Source organism: Perognathus longimembris, chromosome 23, assembly GCF_023159225.1.
Source record: "Perognathus longimembris pacificus isolate PPM17 chromosome 23, ASM2315922v1, whole genome shotgun sequence".
Lineage (NCBI taxonomy): Eukaryota > Metazoa > Chordata > Mammalia > Rodentia > Heteromyidae > Perognathus > Perognathus longimembris.
The window spans coordinates 10,947,582-10,963,659 of record NC_063183.1 but is presented as its reverse complement, the minus strand read 5'-3'; the positions used below and the strand labels follow the sequence as shown (position 1 = coordinate 10,963,659).

The window sequence follows — 16,078 nt, the reverse complement described above, 5'->3', positions numbered from 1 at the left end:
TGGCTATTGTGAATTGTGCTGCAATAAACATGGAAGTACAAATGTCTTTTTGATATCTTGGGGTTTGCTGTTTAGGATAGATGCCTAGGAGTGGTATGGCTGGGTCATAGGGTAGGTCTATGTTGAGCTTTTTGAGAAACCTCCATACTGTTCTCCAAAGTGGTTGTACTAATTTGCACTCCCACCAACAATGGAGAAGGGTTCCTCTTTCCCCGCACCCCCTCCAGCATTTGTTGTTGCCTGAGTTCAGGGTATAGGCCATTCTAACTGGGGTGAGGTGGTATCTCAGGGTTGTTTTTATTTGCATTTCCTTTACTACCAGGGATGTTGAACATTTCCTCATATGTTTCTTTGCCATTTTTATATCTTCTCTTGTGAAGTCTTTCTTTAGCTCCTTTGCCCATTTCCTAATTGGTTTATTGGGCTTGGAGGGGCTTAGTTTTTTGAGTTCTCTGTAGATGACAGATATTAGGCCTTTGTCTGTTGCTGTGCTGGTAAATATCCTTTCCCATATCGTTGGCTGTCTTTCTGTTTTGGTGGCTATGTCCTTAGCTGTGCAGAAACTTTTTAATTTGTAGTAGTTCCATTTGTCGAGTCTTTCCCCTATTTGTTGTGCCCCTGGGACTCTATTCAGGAAGTTCCTTCCTGTGCCTATAAGTTCTAGCGTCTTTCCTACTCTGTCCTTCAGTAGTTTCAGGGTTTCAGGTCTGATATTGAGGTCCTTGATCCATTTTGAGTTGATCTTGGTGCATGTTGATAGGTTTGGGTCTACTTTGAGTTTTCTGCATATGGCTGCCCAGTTCTCCCAGCACCAGTAGTTGAAGATCTAGCCCAGCTTTTTGAGTATGGAGTCTCCCTGACCTTTTATCTCAGGTTGGCTTCGAACCATGATCTTTCAGGTTTCATCCTTCTGAGTCCTGTTACCACTTTCTCTATCTCTCTCATTCTCCTTCTCCTTTATTTCTCTCTCTCTCTCTCTCTCTCTCTCTCTCTCTCTCTCTCTCTCTCTCTCTCTCTCTCTCTTTCTCCTGCCAATCCTAGGCTTGAACTCAGGACCTAGGCACTGTCCTTGAGCTTTCTGCACAAGGCTAGTGTTCTACTATATGAGCTACAGCTCCACTTCTGACTTTTTGCTGGTTAATTGCACATAAGAGACTTATAGGCTTTTATTGCCCAAGCTGGCTCCAAACCATGACCCTCAGATCTCAGCCTCCTGAGTAACTAGGATTATGGGCAATGATCCATTTGTGCTGGCTGTATTTTAAGTTCTTTTTAATTTTTATCGTAAAAGTGATGTACAGAGTGGTTGTGGTTACATAAATCAGGTAATGAGTACATTTCTTTTTGGACAATGTTACTCCTTCCCTTGTCGTCTCCCAGGATTTTAAGTTCTTTTTTTTTTCTCCAGTCCTGGGGCTTGAACTCAGGGCCTGAGCACTGTCTCTGTTCCTGGCTTCCTTTTGCTCAAGGCTAGTACTCTACCACTAAGCCACATTCCCAGCCCTGCTTTTTAAGTTCTTAAATGGCACAGATCTAGTAATCCTGTCTTTGTCCTACCATGTAGTATAGATTATAAATAGATGACACCCAAAATAGCTTCTTGATGCTCCAAGTTTCTCCCTCTGCCCTAAAATTGTCACCTGGTTGAGAAATTTCATTTATAAATAAGCAGTTTCTGTTTCAGGTCTGGTTTACCTGACATTCACACCCCACCCAAACCTCCAGCTTAACAACGTGGATTAGGTGTTATTCAAATCCTTAGCCACAGTGAGGATGCCCTCTACCAACCAACACAGCCTGCAATGTCAAGTTCTTCCTTTTGCCTCCACTTCCTAGCGGCTGCAACCACCTGAGCTGGGAGAATATTTGCCGTGAATTTCCCTTGTTCTTTCCTGCTGTCTTATCTCTTTTTTCTTTTCTTTCCTGCCATCCAGCTCCAGATGGCTCAGCAGTGCCTCCAAAGTGAGTATTTTGACAACCTGCTGTACGCTTGCAAACCTTGTCACCTTCGATGTTCCAAGGCTCCTCCTGCGATGTGTCAGCGGTACTGCAACACAAGTATGTAAGACAGACTGGTGTGAGCATCCTTTCTTATTATTCTGAGGGTGTATTCACAGAATAAGCAGCAGGAGAGGTGGTGAGGCTCTCCTGAATCAAAATGGGAAATAAAGTGTGTGTGTGTATGTGTGTGTGTGCGTGTGTGTGTGCGTGTGTGTGCGTGTGTGTGTTGCATACATACAGGTATTGGTGCTCAAATTTAGCACTTGGATGCTCTTGCTTTGCTTTTCTCCCTCAAGGCTGGCACTCTACCACTTGAGCCACATCCCTACTTCCTGCTTTTTGGTGGTTGATTGGAGATTTTAAAAAAGTCTCTTGGATGTTTATGCCTGGATTAACTTGGAATTGTGATCCTCAGATCTCAGTCTTCTGAGTAGCTAGGATTACAAGCATGAGCCACACCAGTGCCCAGCTTTCAATGTATTGATTTAAATATCTACAGGAACAAAGTATTCAGGATATAACTCATTTTTCTTCAGCACTGCTGGAGATAGACTTTTTTTTTTTTATCAATTCTTCTAACGAAGTAGTGCTTCAAATTCAGAAATTAATGCTGATGAATTAGGGGAACTGGGTGGCACATCATTTTTACTCCATGTGGATATTGTACTAACAGCTCATTATCTCTCTGACATTCTTTTAATAAAGGTTTGACCAGTTCAGCAAAAGCCAACAATGCTATTCTCTGGACCTGTCTTGGCCTCAGCTTGATAGTTTCTTTGGCAGTTTTCATGTTAATGTTCTTGTTAAAGAAGATGAGCTCAAAACCACTGAAGGAGGAATTTAAAAACACAGGTTGGTCTGATAGTGAAGCTTCAAAATCTATTTCTGAGAGATGGCAATTGCGAGTTTCAGTTCCTTTTCTTTTTTTCTTTTTTTTTTTTTTTTTTTTTTTGGCCAGTCCTGGGGCTTGGACTCAGGGCCTGAGCACTGTCCCTGGCTTCTTTTTGCTCAAGGCTAGCACTCTGCCACTTGAGCCACAGCGCCGCTTCTGGCCGTTTTCTGTATATGTGGTGCTGGGGAATTGAACCCAGGGCCTCATGTATACGAGGCAAGCACTCTTGCCACTAGGCCATATCCCCAGCCCTCCTTTTCTTTTTTTAACGTAGTCTCTCTTGCTGGGTTACGGCACTTTCAAAAGTGTGTCTGTGGCTCATTGAGAGCCATCTGTCTCCATGCTGCTCTGGACTCCTTCCTTACTAGATGTTATCCTTCTCTAACTTTTTTTTTTTGGCCAGTCCTGGGCCTTGGACTCAGGGTCTGAGCACCGTCCCTGACTTCTTTTTGCTCAAGGCTTGCACTCTACCACTTGAGCTACAGCGCCACTTCTGGCCATTTTCTATATATGTGGTGCTGGGGAATTGAATCCAGGGCTTCATGTATACGAGGCAAGCACTCCTGCCACTAGGCCATATTCCCAGCCCTCCTTCTCTAACTTTTCCCTCTCTAATTCCTCCATTGAACCACTGAGGTTTTCTTGGAGAACACTGTGTGTGCTGGTTCTGAGGCTTGAACTCAGGGCCTGGGCTGTGTCCCTGAGCTTTTTTTTGCTCAAGGATAGCGCTCTACCACCTGAGACTTAGTTCCACTTCTGGCTTCTTTTTGTTTGTTTTTTGGTGCTTAACTGGAGATAAAGACAACCTTCTGTATGCTTGCAAACCTTGTCACCTTCGATGTTCCAAGGCCCCTCCTGCAATGTGTCAGTGGTATTGCAACACAAGTATGTAAGAGAGACTGGTGTGAACATCCTTTCTTATTATTCTGAGGGTGTATTCACAGAATAAGCAGCAGGGAAGGTGGTGAGGCTCTCCTGAATCAAAATGGGAAATAAAGTGTGTGTATGTGTGTGTGTGTGTATGTGTTTATCACTGTCTTTTCTTCCTCAGGCTGGCTTTGAACTAAGATCTCAGGATCTCAGTCTTATGAGTAGCTAGGATTACAGGTCTGAGCTGCCAGTACCAGACAACATGATGTTTTGATTATATATAGATGGTGAAATGGTTACTGCAAATGAACATATTTTCACACACATACACACACACACACACACACACACACCCCTTTGAGTTTGGTGGTGAGGGCACTTGAAACCTACACCTATCTAATTTTCAGTAAGTCTCCAGATTTCTTCATCTTGTCTCTGCCACATTGCCTCCTGCTACCCTCAGGTCCAGTTCTCATCCCCTGCCCCAGACAACCTTCTTTTTTATTTTTTGTTTTTATTTTTGGCCAGTCCTGGGCTTGGACTCAGGGCCTGAGCACCGTCCCTGGCTTCTTCCCGCTCAAGGCTAGCACTCTGCCACCTGAGCCACAGTGCCCCTTCTGGCCGTTTTCCATATATGTGGTGCTGGGGAATCGAACCAAGAGCTTCATGTGTAGGAGGCAAGCACTCTTGCCACTAGGCCATATTCCCAGCCCCCAGACAACCTTTCTATTCTGTTTCTAGGTGTCCAGTTTCTTTAGATATTACATATAAGTGAGATCTCACAGTTTGGCTTCCTGGGTCTGGCTGATTTCTAGACAGGTTCTAAGTGAGAGTCTTAGGATGTATTGTTACACTGCACAAGGTTGGGAAAACTTGTCCCTTTCCTCAGGCACAGAGGGAAAATTATGAAGGGCCCTTCCTTATGTGATCCTCGGAGATGGATAAAACAACCTGCAGAGATGCACCTTGACTACTGGAGTCAAAATGTCTCTACAGGTGACATTGGGGGTGCTGTCACTTCAGGTTTTTTAAATAAAGTAAAAACTTCAGTGTCTGCAAAGGCCATGAAGGATGGCAAAGGTGTTTGCCAAGCCAGGTGGTGGCTTGCCAACAGTGGAGCCACGGCCCCTGCCGGTGACAACTGTGCTCAATGCTAGCAACTTGTTCCCTTCTATGTGGTCATATTGTATTGTTCTTTTAGAATCCAGTTGTATAGATTCCTATGGGGACTCTTGATATGTATGTATGTATGTCACTACTGGGGCTCAGTTTTTTGGCTGAAGACTAGTGCTGTACCATTTGAGTTATACCTCCACTTCCAGATTTTTACTGGTTAATTGGAGGTGTCTCAAAGCTTTTTTTTTTGTTTTGCTTTTTCTTTGGCCCAGGCTGGCTTCATCCTCAGCTCTCACCTTCCTGAGTAGCTAGGATTACAGGCATGAGCCATCAGCACCTGCTGTCTATTGATTTTTAAGTGCAGTCAGCATCAAATACTACATCCCCCAAACCAGCCATGTCTTGGAGTCCCCAGGGCCTAGGGTCTGTTAGCCCATGACTCTAGTGTAGGACTTGCTCCTTCTCCATCTTGCTGTGCTTTGAGCCCTCATGTACTGCAGAGACTGCCAGGACCATGCCTCCCCCTTCTCCCCATGAAAGATTAAGATTCAGGTCTTTTTCTTCTGTATCTGTTGCAAACCGTAATGAGTGCCTTGTCCTGCTGCTCCCGGGAGCAAGCTCCCGGGTTTCAGGGTACCAGGGGACCTGCTGCTTCTCTCCAGCATCAGATGCTGCTGGTCCCACGGTCAAGGTTTTTATTCATTATCAGACAAAAGTACACACAGGAAGGCGGCTACATCAGAGAATACTTCAATAAGGGCAGAAAGGTGGCTACATCAAAGAGATAAAGGTGTCCGTTGGGGGGTTATAATTCTAGGATTGGCAATTACCTGTAAACAAGCAAACAGGGCCGCCCTCAGCCTTCCAAGGGACAGAGATTGGCGTTCCAATTCTCTAAGGCCAACCTTATGGCTTTGTGTTTACTGTTTCCCACATGTATGTATCATCAGGATCAGTGCTGCTGGATGTGGCTGATGCTGACCTGGACAGCAGGCCTGGTGATGATGCCATTCTTCCAAGAAGCCTGGGCTACACGGTAGAAGAATGTACTTGTGAAGAATGCACCAGGAACAAAGCTAAGATGGACTCTGACCATGTCTTTCCCCTCCCAGCCACGGAGGAAGGCGCAACAGCTCTGGTCACCACGAAGACCGATGGTGACTGCAGGAGTCTGTCATCTACTACAGGCATCGCGGTGATGGAGAAACCAGTGTCTGCCAGATAAACGAACTTCGTGACCATCAGAAGGACGTCTTACTTCCTTTTAGGATGACCATGTTTATCAATTGCCAAGAGAGCTTTTTGTCCTTCAACTGTATGTTAGGTGCATTTCTTGGTTATATTATCCAGATCTTAGCTGTGGAAAGTTCCTTGGTTTCATGATTAAATTCTTTTTTTTTTCTGTTGAGAATTCTGATTTATTTTCTGAATAAAAAAAAAAGTCTGTTCTAATTATAAAGGTTTGGTTTCCCAATGATCTTTCTCAATGCAATGCTCAGAATGGTGTTAGTATCTTCTACCTCATTTTCATAATAAAATTATTGACTCTGAAAAAAATAAAACAAAACAAAAACACCACTGAAACCGTTATGCTCCAAGTTCTCCCATTTCTATGGGTATGTAACTTCTGTCCTGTACACACATACTCTCTCTCTCTCTCTCTCTCTCTCTCTCTCTCTCTCTCTCTCTCTCGGACAGATTAAGGTTTTATTTTTTGTTTTTTTGTGCTGGTTCTGGGGCTTGAACTCAGGGCTTGGGCTCTGTCCTTGAGCTTCTTTTGCTCAAGGCTAGTGATCAGGGCTGCGAATGTGGCTTAGTGGTAGGAGGCTTGGTAGTATGCATGAAGCTCTGGGTTTAATTCCTCAGTACCACATAAACAGAAAAGGTTGATGCTGTGGCTCAAGTGGTAGAGTGCTAGCCTTGAGCAAACGAAGCTCAGGGACAGTGCCTAGGCCCTGAGTTCAAGCCCAAGGCCAGAAAAAAAAAAAAGGAAGAAAAAAGAAGGCTAGTGCTCTACCACTTGAACTGTGACTAATTGGAGATTTAGTCTCACAGACTGTTTTGCCTGTGCTGGCTTTAAACTATATTTCCTCAGATATCAGCCTCCTGAGTAGATAGAACTACAGGCATTAACCTCCAGTGCTTAGTTTTTATTTTTATACTTTTGGTACTTTTATTCTTTTTGGCTTTTCAATATTGGGGCTTGAACTTTGGGCTTCGTACTTGCTAGGCAAGCACTCTTATTACTTGAGTCATTTGGGGTTCAGTGCTTTTGCTCAGGGCTGGCTTCAGACCACGAACATCTAACCTCTACTTCTTTTACAGACTTTTTTTTCCCCAGAACTGAGGACCGAACTTGGGGCCTTGCGCTCACCAGGCAGGCCCTCGTCCGCTGAGCTAAATCCCCAGCCCCTAACCTCTACTTCTGAGTAGCTGCGATTACAGACATGCTATTCCATGTCCAGTCCTGCGTTTTCCTTGATTGCTAATGGACAGCGAGGTTGTCCTGTCTATTTTGGAGAAGCCTGGTGGGCAATACACGGCTATCTAGACCTAGGCCTTGTGGGTTTCTGGATTCACAGTGGGCATCAGCGTCCTTGTATACATAAGTGTGTAACTGTAAATTATGATGAAGGTGCAGGAGCTAGCGTTCAGCCCAAACGCAGGTGTGTACCATTAAGAATAATAACATTCACGTCAGCTTACTATGGTGCTGAGGCTGTCCCTAGTCTCCAGGACTTTCCTGCCCGGGGTTGGCTTCGAACCGCGATCCTCAGAGCACAGCCTCCGGAGTACACAGGATGATAGGCGTGAGCCACCATTGCCTTTTAATTTTTTTTTTTTTTTTTTTTTTTTTTTTTTTTGAGACAGGGTCTCGGTTGTTCTGGCACTCAAGACCCTGCCACCTCGGCTTCCGAGCTGCAGGGATTACAGGCGGAGGCCTCCACGCCCAGCTCCACTCGGCCGCCCTCGTCTCTGGCATGCGGCTGCCCCTCCACTCGTGACCCCGTTCGCTGTGTGACGCCAGGCAGGAGGACGGGCGCGTGGGGTACGGGAGGGCTCGTGCGGAACCATCTTCCAGCAGTGGAACCCCGCCACCCATGCCACGGGCGCGGCACCTTTCACTACCACACATCCTCGGGTCTGGCCGGCCGGCGAGGACGTTTACGTTCCGGGTCAGGGGGCGGGACCTGGCGGCGTTTACTTCCGGGGCGTGCCTAGCAGGCGGGGCGGGGCGGGAGCGCGGTCTCCCGGCCTGGGTGCAGCTCGGCGGCGGCAGACACTGAAGAGGTGGTGGCGGCGGCACGGCGCGGCGCGGCGCGGGCACGACCACGGCGCGGGCACCGGCTCCGGGAGCGGCATCATGAGCGGTGAGTGGCGGCCCCGCTGCTGTCACCCGCCCCAGCCGTCCCGGCTCCGGCCGCTGCACTTGCACATTCGGGGTCTCCGAGCGTTCGTCCTGCCCTGTCGCCCTCTGACCCCTGACCCCAAGCCCCCCTCCATCCACTAGGGTCGAGTGTCTGACCTCCCCGGGCCCTGGCGCTCTCCACAGCTCCTGCACGCCGCCTCCGCCCCTCCCAGCCGGCGACCCCCGGCCCGCCTCGCCGGCCCACCCAGTTCTGAGGGCCCCCGGGGTTTCGCCCTCCTCATCCCAGACCCTCCTGGCCGCACGCCGCCGTCCGCGCCCGGCCCTGGTCCTGCAGCCGCTCGCCTGCCATAGTCCGGGTGCGTCCCGGCCGCGCTGAGTTTGCTGACCCCAGGACCTTTGTCAGAGAACTAGAGCGGCTGCAGCCCTGGTCCCTAGATGCCTCCTCGCCTCCCCAGCCGCCTGGGGTCCCTCTCATTCCCTCCACCCGGCGCCCCAGTGCTGAGCCAAGCACTGGCTGGTTGCTCCCACAATCCCGGCGACTTCCCTTCTCGCTCGCTTCTCGGGTTTTAATGGGCCCCAGCCCCTTCCATTTCTCCCCCAAGATTTCCTCAGAGATCTTCCTGGCCCGTCCTGCAGCCCTGCCCTTCTTGCCCCATGCCGGGGCCGTGCGGGACCCGGACTGTCACTTTGCCCTTGCCAGTCCTGCCAGCCAGGGGGTGGGCTTGCCAGAGGAGGCTGGAAGTAAGGGGGGCGGTGTGTGCACAGCCTGTCCTCAGTGTTTCTTAAGTTTAGTCCTCCTCCTCCAGCTCCCCTTGCCTCCCTCCGAAGAGTCCTGTTTGGATGCTCAGTCATCCCTGGGTGTTGCACGTGGGGATGGGTGTGACCCAGGCGGCCTCTTTGCTGGCCCCTGACTTTTTTCCGGCCACTCTGGGATCTGGATCCACTTAGAAGCACTCCGCCTACCCTCCTGGAGCCTCTTTTTCTCTCCTTGTGCAATTGCTGCTGCTGCTTCTTCAGTTTTCTCTTCCAGCCCCCTTCCGACCCAGAGATCTTGGAGGCAGGGGCAAGGCAAAGGAATATATTCCTTGGCATTTTTAACCTTTACATTATTTCTGTGGCTCTTTAAAAAATAGATTATATACTTTTTGTCTTTCACTTTGTGTGTGTATGCTGGAACTGGGGCTTGAACTCAGGGCCTAAGCACTGTCCCTGAGCTTTTTCAGCTCAAGTCTGGTGCTATATACAACGTGAGTCACAGCACCACTCCTGACCTTTTGGTTTGTTTTGCCAGTCCTGGAGCTTGAACTCAGGGCCTGAGTACTGTCCCTGGCTCCGTTTTGCTCAAGGCTAGCACTCTGCCAACTTGACTCACAGCACCACTTCTGGCCTTTTCCATATCTGTGGTGCTGAGGAATCGAACCTAGGGCTTCATGTGTACAAGGCAAGCACTCTTGCCACTAGGCCATATCCCCAGCCCACTCCTGACCTTTTGGTGGTTAATTGGCGATAAAAGTCACTGACTTTTCGGCTTTGAACCATGATCCTTATATCTCAGATGGCATGAACCATATATTTTTCTATTTAAGAGCAAGGTTTGTGAAATTGTTGGTCTCAGTGAAATGCCCAGTGAAGGGTGTTTCCTGGGAGATAGCATACCTTTTGGTACCAACGCAATTGATTGGCCTTTCATGAAGGTTTCTAGGTCATTGAGCATTAGTGACAGCACAACAAAGGTATGAGTGGTGTCTGAGGTGATATAGCTTGGCATAAGTGCAAACCCTAGAGTCAGGCATCCTGGGTTCAAATCCAGACTCTTGGTACTTAAAGCTGTGGGGTTTTTGTTTTTTTGTTTTGTTTTTGCAAGTCGTAGAGCTTGAACTCAGGGCCTGAGCACTGTCCCTGGCTTCTTTTTGCACTCTACCACTTGAGCCACAGCGCCACTTCTGGCTTTTTCCATATATGTGGTGCTGAGGAATCGAACTCAGGGCTTCATGTGTGCAAGGTAAGCACTCTATCACTGGCCATATTCCCAGCCCAAAATGATAGAGAAAAATTTTTTTTTCCCGGAGCTGAGGACTGAACTCAGGGCCTTGCACTTGCCAGGCAGGTGCTCTTCCGCTGAGCTAAATCCCCAGCCCTGGGGTTTTTGTTTTTGTTTGTTTTGTTGGTTGTGGGACTTGAACTTGGGGCCTGGGTACTGTCACTGAGCTCCTCACTGAGCTCCTCCTCTCTGTGCACAAGGATAAGCACTCTACCACTTGAGCCACAGTGCCACTTCTGAGTGGTTAATTGAAGATAAGAGTCTCATGGAGTCTTTTCTATCCTGGCTAGCCAGCTGAGGTCCTTAGATTTCAGCTAGGATTACAGGCGTGAGCCACTGGTGCCTGGCAAAGTATGTGTTTTAGTTAAATTACTTGATCATGCTGAAAGTGGTTTGTCTCCTAGGCTTGTTGAAACAATTAAATGACATCATGCAATTCAGACTAGTGTTGTGCCTCTTCCATGGTTTGTTGTCTGGAGCTGTTTCAATCAAGACCACTGGGGTTGGGGTTGTTCTTTGGCCCAGTTCTGGGACAGGCATGCAACAAAGTCCTTTGCTAAAACCTGAAAATCATTGTGATACTTGAGTGTCAGGGCCAATGTGCTCTTTTTTTTTTTTTTTTTGGCCAGTCCTGGGGCTTGGACTCAGGGCCTGAGCACTGTCCCTGGCTTCTTTTTGCTCAAGGCTAGCACTCTGCCACTTGAGCCACAGCGCCACTTCTGGCCATTTTCTGTATATGTGGTGCTGGGGAATTGAACCCAGGGCCTCATGTATATGAGGCAAGCACTCTTGCCACTAGGCCATATCCCCAGCCCCAAGGGCCAATGTGCTCTGACTCCAAGCATTATCTTCAGTCCCAGCCTCTCCATTTTTGTTTTTGTTTTTTCCAGTTATAGTACTTGAACTCAGGGCTTAGTATCTCTCCTTGAGCTTTTTTTTTTTTTATTATTAGTCCTGGGGCTTGAACTCAAGGCCTGGGCACCATTCCTGAGTTTCCTTTGCTCAAGGCTAGCACTCTACCACTTGAGCCAAAGTGCTACTTCCAGCTTTTTTCTATGCATGTGGTACTGAGGAATCGAACCCACGGCTTCATGCATGCTAAACAAGCACTCCACCACTAAGCCATATTCCCAGGCCCTTCCTGAGCTTTTTTGAGCCACAGCTCCACTTCTGATTTTTGTGGGATTCATTGGAGATGAGTCTCACAGGGTACTTTTCTGCCTGTGTTGGCTTTGAACTGCGATCATCAGATCTCAGCCTTCTGAGTAATTAGGATTACAGGCATGAGGCACCAGCGCCTTGGCTTCAGCTTTTCCTTTTAATGTGGCCAGTGTATCTGTCACCAGCTATGCCAACTCCAATCTCTGGACCAGAAACAACTTCTGCCTTCATCAGAGGAGTGATTGATGTAGAAAAGCCAAAGGAAATTGATCATTTGATCTTGAGCCACTTAGTATCAAAACTCAAAAAGTTTTAAATTTATATTTAAAAAATCCCATCAGTTCTAAAGCCAAACAAATGATAAAACTTGACTAACAAATGACTTTTTAGGAAAAAGCATTTAGGGTGGGGCTGGGAATGTGGCTTAGTGGTAGAGTGCTGGCCTAGCATGCATGAAGCCCTGGGTTTGATTCAAGCCACAGGACTGTGTTTTTTTTTTTTTTTTAAAGCATTTAGGGTAAACACTTGATTTTTGATTTTGGAAAGATTGTCATTGAGGCAGAAATGGTCCCTGAGAACCCTGGAGAGAAGATTTTTTTTTCCCCGCAATGCCATGGCTCAAACCCAGGAACGTGTACATGCTAGACAGTCCTCTGATACTAGGTACTGTGATTCTCCCCAGCTCAAGGATATATTCCCCCCAGTTCAAAGTGAGATCCCCCCTCCCAAGTTGGCATACAATAAAATAACATGCTCCCCCCCTTTTCCAGTCCTAGAGCTTGAACTCAGGGCCTGGGCACTGTCTTTGAACCTCTCTATGCTCAAGGCTAGAGCTCTACCACTAGAGCCATAGCACCACTTCCTGCCTTTTATGTTTATGTGGTACTGAGGAATCAAACCTAGGGCTTCATGAATGCTAGGTAAGCAAGCACTCTACCACCAAGTGATATTCCCAGCCCTCATGTCCTCCCTACCATTTTTTTTTTTTTTTGCCACTCCTGGGGCTTGAACTCAGGGCCTGGGCACTGTCACTGAGCTTTTTGCTCAAAGCTGCCACTCTTGCACTTGAACCACAGCGCCACTTCTGGCTTTTCCTGTTTATGTGGTACTAAGGAATCGAACCCAGGGCTTCATGTATGCGAGGCAAGCACTCTACACTAGGTCACATTCCCAGCCCCTTGTGAGATTCTTATCTCCAGTTTACCACCAAAACGTCAGAAGTGGAGTTATGCTTCAGAGTGGAGCCCAAGCCCTCTACCACTAAGTCACATTCCCAGCCCATGATCCCCTTTTCTGAATAGCAAAAAATTAAATACCACAAAAGTAGAAGGGATGCTACAGGAGCTCCTGTTTATAATGAATGGGCTCTGTCCTTGCTGCATATCTTCCTCTTCCCTCTAGTAATTCCAGGTATCATTATTATTTCATGTAGAAATGCTTTAACATTGATATTTAACATTGATATTGATATCTATCAATAGGTACATACGTATAGGCTGATAGATACCTATATCTACATAATACATAATATATATGAAGTTAACATATATAAAAGAACAATTTAAAAATGTAACACATTTTCATTACTGTATGTATAGGAAATAACTGGTAATTCCTTAATGGTATCAACTAGCCACTAAACATTCAAATTTCCATGATTGCCTTATTTTATTTATTTATTTATTTATTTTGCCAGTCCTGGGGCTTGAACTCAGGGCCTGAGCACTGTCCCTGGCTTCTTTTTGCTTAAGACTAGCACTCTGCCACTTGAACCACAGCTCCACTCCTGGCTTTTTCTATATATGTGTTGCTGAGGAATCGAACTTAAGGCTTCATGTATATGAGGTGAGCACTTTACCACTAGGCCATATTCTCAGCCACTAATTTTATTTTATAGTCTATTTATTTTCAGAATGCAACGGTTCTAAATTGACTTTTAAATCTTTAGGTGCTTTTTTGTTTTTTAAACCAGTCTTGGGGCTTGAACTCAGGGCCTGGGCACTGTCCCTGAGCTTCTTTTGCTCAAGGCTAGCACTCTATCACTTTAGCCACAGCTCCCTTTCTGGCTTTTTCTGTTTATGTGGTTCTGAGGAATCAAACCCAAGGTTTCATGCATGCTAGGCAAGCACTCTACCACTAAGCCACATTTCCAGTCCCTTTTTAGGTCTCTTTAGAAAATATTTTTTTTTTTACAACTTATTTTAGTATAGTCACTTCACAAGGATCAATGTTACAATAGTTTCTTTACCCTAAAAAGAAACTGTGGACTCCTTAGCAGCTATTCTTTATTTCCCTTTCCCTCAACCTGTCAGCAACGAATCTACTTTTTGTCTTTGTTGATTCCCCTCTTGTGGGTATTTCACATAAACAAGATCATACAATGTGTAACCTTTGTAGTTGGCTTTCTTCAGTAACCATAACTGTCAAAATTTAGTTGTGCTGAATTCACTCCTTCCTCCCTCCCCTCCCTCCTTTCCCTTCCTTTCCTCCCTCCCTTCCTTCCTCAGTATTGTAGTTTGGACTAAAGGCCTCCTGCTTGCTAGTCAGGTTGTCACTTAAGCCACTCTGCTAGCCCCTCCCCCCCCCCCCCCCCCCCGCTGGTTATTTTAAAGGGGATTTTGCTTTCTTCCCCTGGTGTCTGGACCATAATTTGCCTGTTGACTCCACAAAGCAAGGATGATGACAGGCATGCACCACCATGTCCAGTGATTGGTTGAGGAGGGATCTTGTGAACTTTTTAGCCTGGGCTGGCCTTGTATTGCAATCTCCTATCTGAGCCTCCCCAGTAGCTTGGATTGCAGGTGAAAGCTATCCGCCCAGAGCTTATCATTCCTTTCTGTGGCTGAGTGATCCTTTGTTGAATGGATGTTTCATATCTTGTTTATCTGAGCATCAGCTGACTGACTTTTGGATTATTTGGCTCCAAGGAATAATGCTGTGAAGGTTCACACATAAGCCTTTGTGTGGGCATCTGTTTTCATTTCTCTTGGTTAACATAGCTAAGAGAGGAATTTCTGGGTTGTGTGGTAACTTTATTTAGACATTTGAGGAATAGTGTCAGACTGTTTTCAAAGAAGCTGCAGCATTTTCCAGCCCCATGGCAGTGTGTGGAGTTTCTTCCAGTTCTGGCAGTCTTTGGTAATAGACATTCTACTGGGTGTGAAGTGACATCTCTTTGTGTGTGTGTGTGTGTGTGTGTGTGTGTGTGTGTGTGTGTGTGTTAATTTGCATTTTCCTAATGACTAGTGATACTAAATGTCATTTTTTGTGCCTACTGACCGATTGTATATCTTCTTTAGAGAAATGTCCAATCAGATTTTTGTTCAGGTTTTATTTGGGTTGCTGGTCTTTTTATTGTTGAGCTGTAAACATTCTATGTAATTTCTGGAGACAGGTCCTTTATTTGAGTATTTATAAGGTTTGTCTCCCATTTTTCTGAGTTGTCTCCCCTCACTGCCCCTTCTGCCTTAGGGTGCTGGAGATTGAACTGTGGGCCTTGTGGATGTTAGGCAAGCATTTTGGCTCGACCTGGAACTCAAAATCTTTTTGCCTCTGCCTCTTGAGTAGCTGGTTGTCTGTATTCTTCCCACTTTCTTGCTGTAATCTTTTTAAAGTGTTCTCTTTTTTTTTTTGTATTAATATTTGATCAGGGGACTCTACCTCTTGAGCCATACCTTTAGTCCTTTTTAGGTTAGTTATTTTTTGGAAGTTTTACTTGGGCTGGCTTTGAACTGTGATCCTCATATCTGTGCCTCCTGGGTAACTGGGATTGTAGGCATGTATCATCATGCCAGGATGTCTTTTTAATTTTTTTTAATGGCAAGTAAGTGCCCTTTTCATTATTCCCCACCCCTTGCAATTTTTCATGAAGGAAATAATTATTTATCTTATATTTTTATTCTTTGGGTAATTTTCTGATTGTCTTTTGGTTTTTTTTTTTTCCAGTTCCTTGTATATCTTATAGATTGGCAGTTAGAATCTGCTGTATTCTTGAGTTAAAAATGCTTGAGAGGAGTAGGGGTCAGATGGGTTCAAGACTGAGTACATGAAGGGCAAATATCCAGGAAGCAAAATGACCTTAGGTAATGCATCCAGAAGATAAATGGGTGTCATGAAGTGAGGTCATAAGCCACCAGAGAACCATTAATAGGGGAGTGGGCAAGCTGAGTGTGGTAGGGTTACATGATAACAATCACAAAGATGTTAAAAAAAAAAACCAAGGTGGATTTGTACACATTATTGTGATTGTATCTCAATATTAATGTTTTGTTAAAAAACAGCAGGGTGTAGAATCAGATATCAAATATATACCTTGATGCAACTTAACGCAGACACACAGATTCACTTACACATGTACAGGTAAATGAGGTATAGGGAAGAAAACTACCTGCTAGACTAGGGTGGATAGTTTTCTTGGGGAGGTAATAGTCAAACTTTGTTTTCTTTCAAGAATTCAAGAAGTAGCAGTGTTTGATCATCAGGCTCTTCAAGCTGAGGAATTCTGATTTCCAGATAATGACCTTCCTTTTACTGGGAAGGCCAAATGAAGAAAGCCAGAAAGTTACTCTGTTCTGTTGTCAGAATGTACTGGAAGGCACTGGATGCTTCTTTTCCATCAGCCATTTCT

At 46.0% G+C, this 16,078-nt stretch overlaps 2 protein-coding genes across 4 annotated transcripts in view; both read left to right on the top strand.

The window, feature by feature from the left end:
- The first annotated feature begins 1,410 nt into the window (after positions 1-1,410).
- Positions 1,411-6,493, top strand: Tnfrsf17 (TNF receptor superfamily member 17). Its single transcript, XM_048332426.1, has 3 exons — positions 1,411-2,058; positions 2,707-2,853; positions 5,830-6,493. The coding sequence occupies exons 1-3, from the start codon at positions 1,941-1,943 to the stop codon at positions 6,102-6,104; spliced, it is 540 nt and encodes a 179-aa protein (XP_048188383.1). The 5' UTR covers positions 1,411-1,940; the 3' UTR covers positions 6,105-6,493.
- A 1,702-nt stretch (positions 6,494-8,195) lies between these two features.
- Snx29 (sorting nexin 29) overlaps positions 8,196-16,078 on the top strand; it is a 226,508-nt gene continuing 218,625 nt past the window's right edge. For all 3 annotated transcript variants that reach the window (XM_048332417.1, XM_048332416.1, XM_048332418.1), the window contains exon 1: positions 8,196-8,250. In XM_048332417.1, the coding sequence (XP_048188374.1) occupies positions 8,244-8,250 (7 nt within the window). In that variant the 5' untranslated portion in view covers positions 8,196-8,243. The remainder of the gene's footprint in view (positions 8,251-16,078) is intronic.

Excerpts from the sequence above, each read along its gene's own strand:
- Tnfrsf17 (XM_048332426.1), top strand. The coding sequence starts at position 1,941 with ATGGCTCAGCAGTGCCTCCAAAGTGAGTATTTTGACAACCTGCTGTAC. Across the intron at positions 2,059-2,706 it reads TCAGCGGTACTGCAACACAA|GTTTGACCAGTTCAGCAAAA; the intron begins GTATGTAAGACA and ends CTTTTAATAAAG. Across the intron at positions 2,854-5,829 it reads GGAGGAATTTAAAAACACAG|GATCAGTGCTGCTGGATGTG; the intron begins GTTGGTCTGATA and ends ATGTATCATCAG.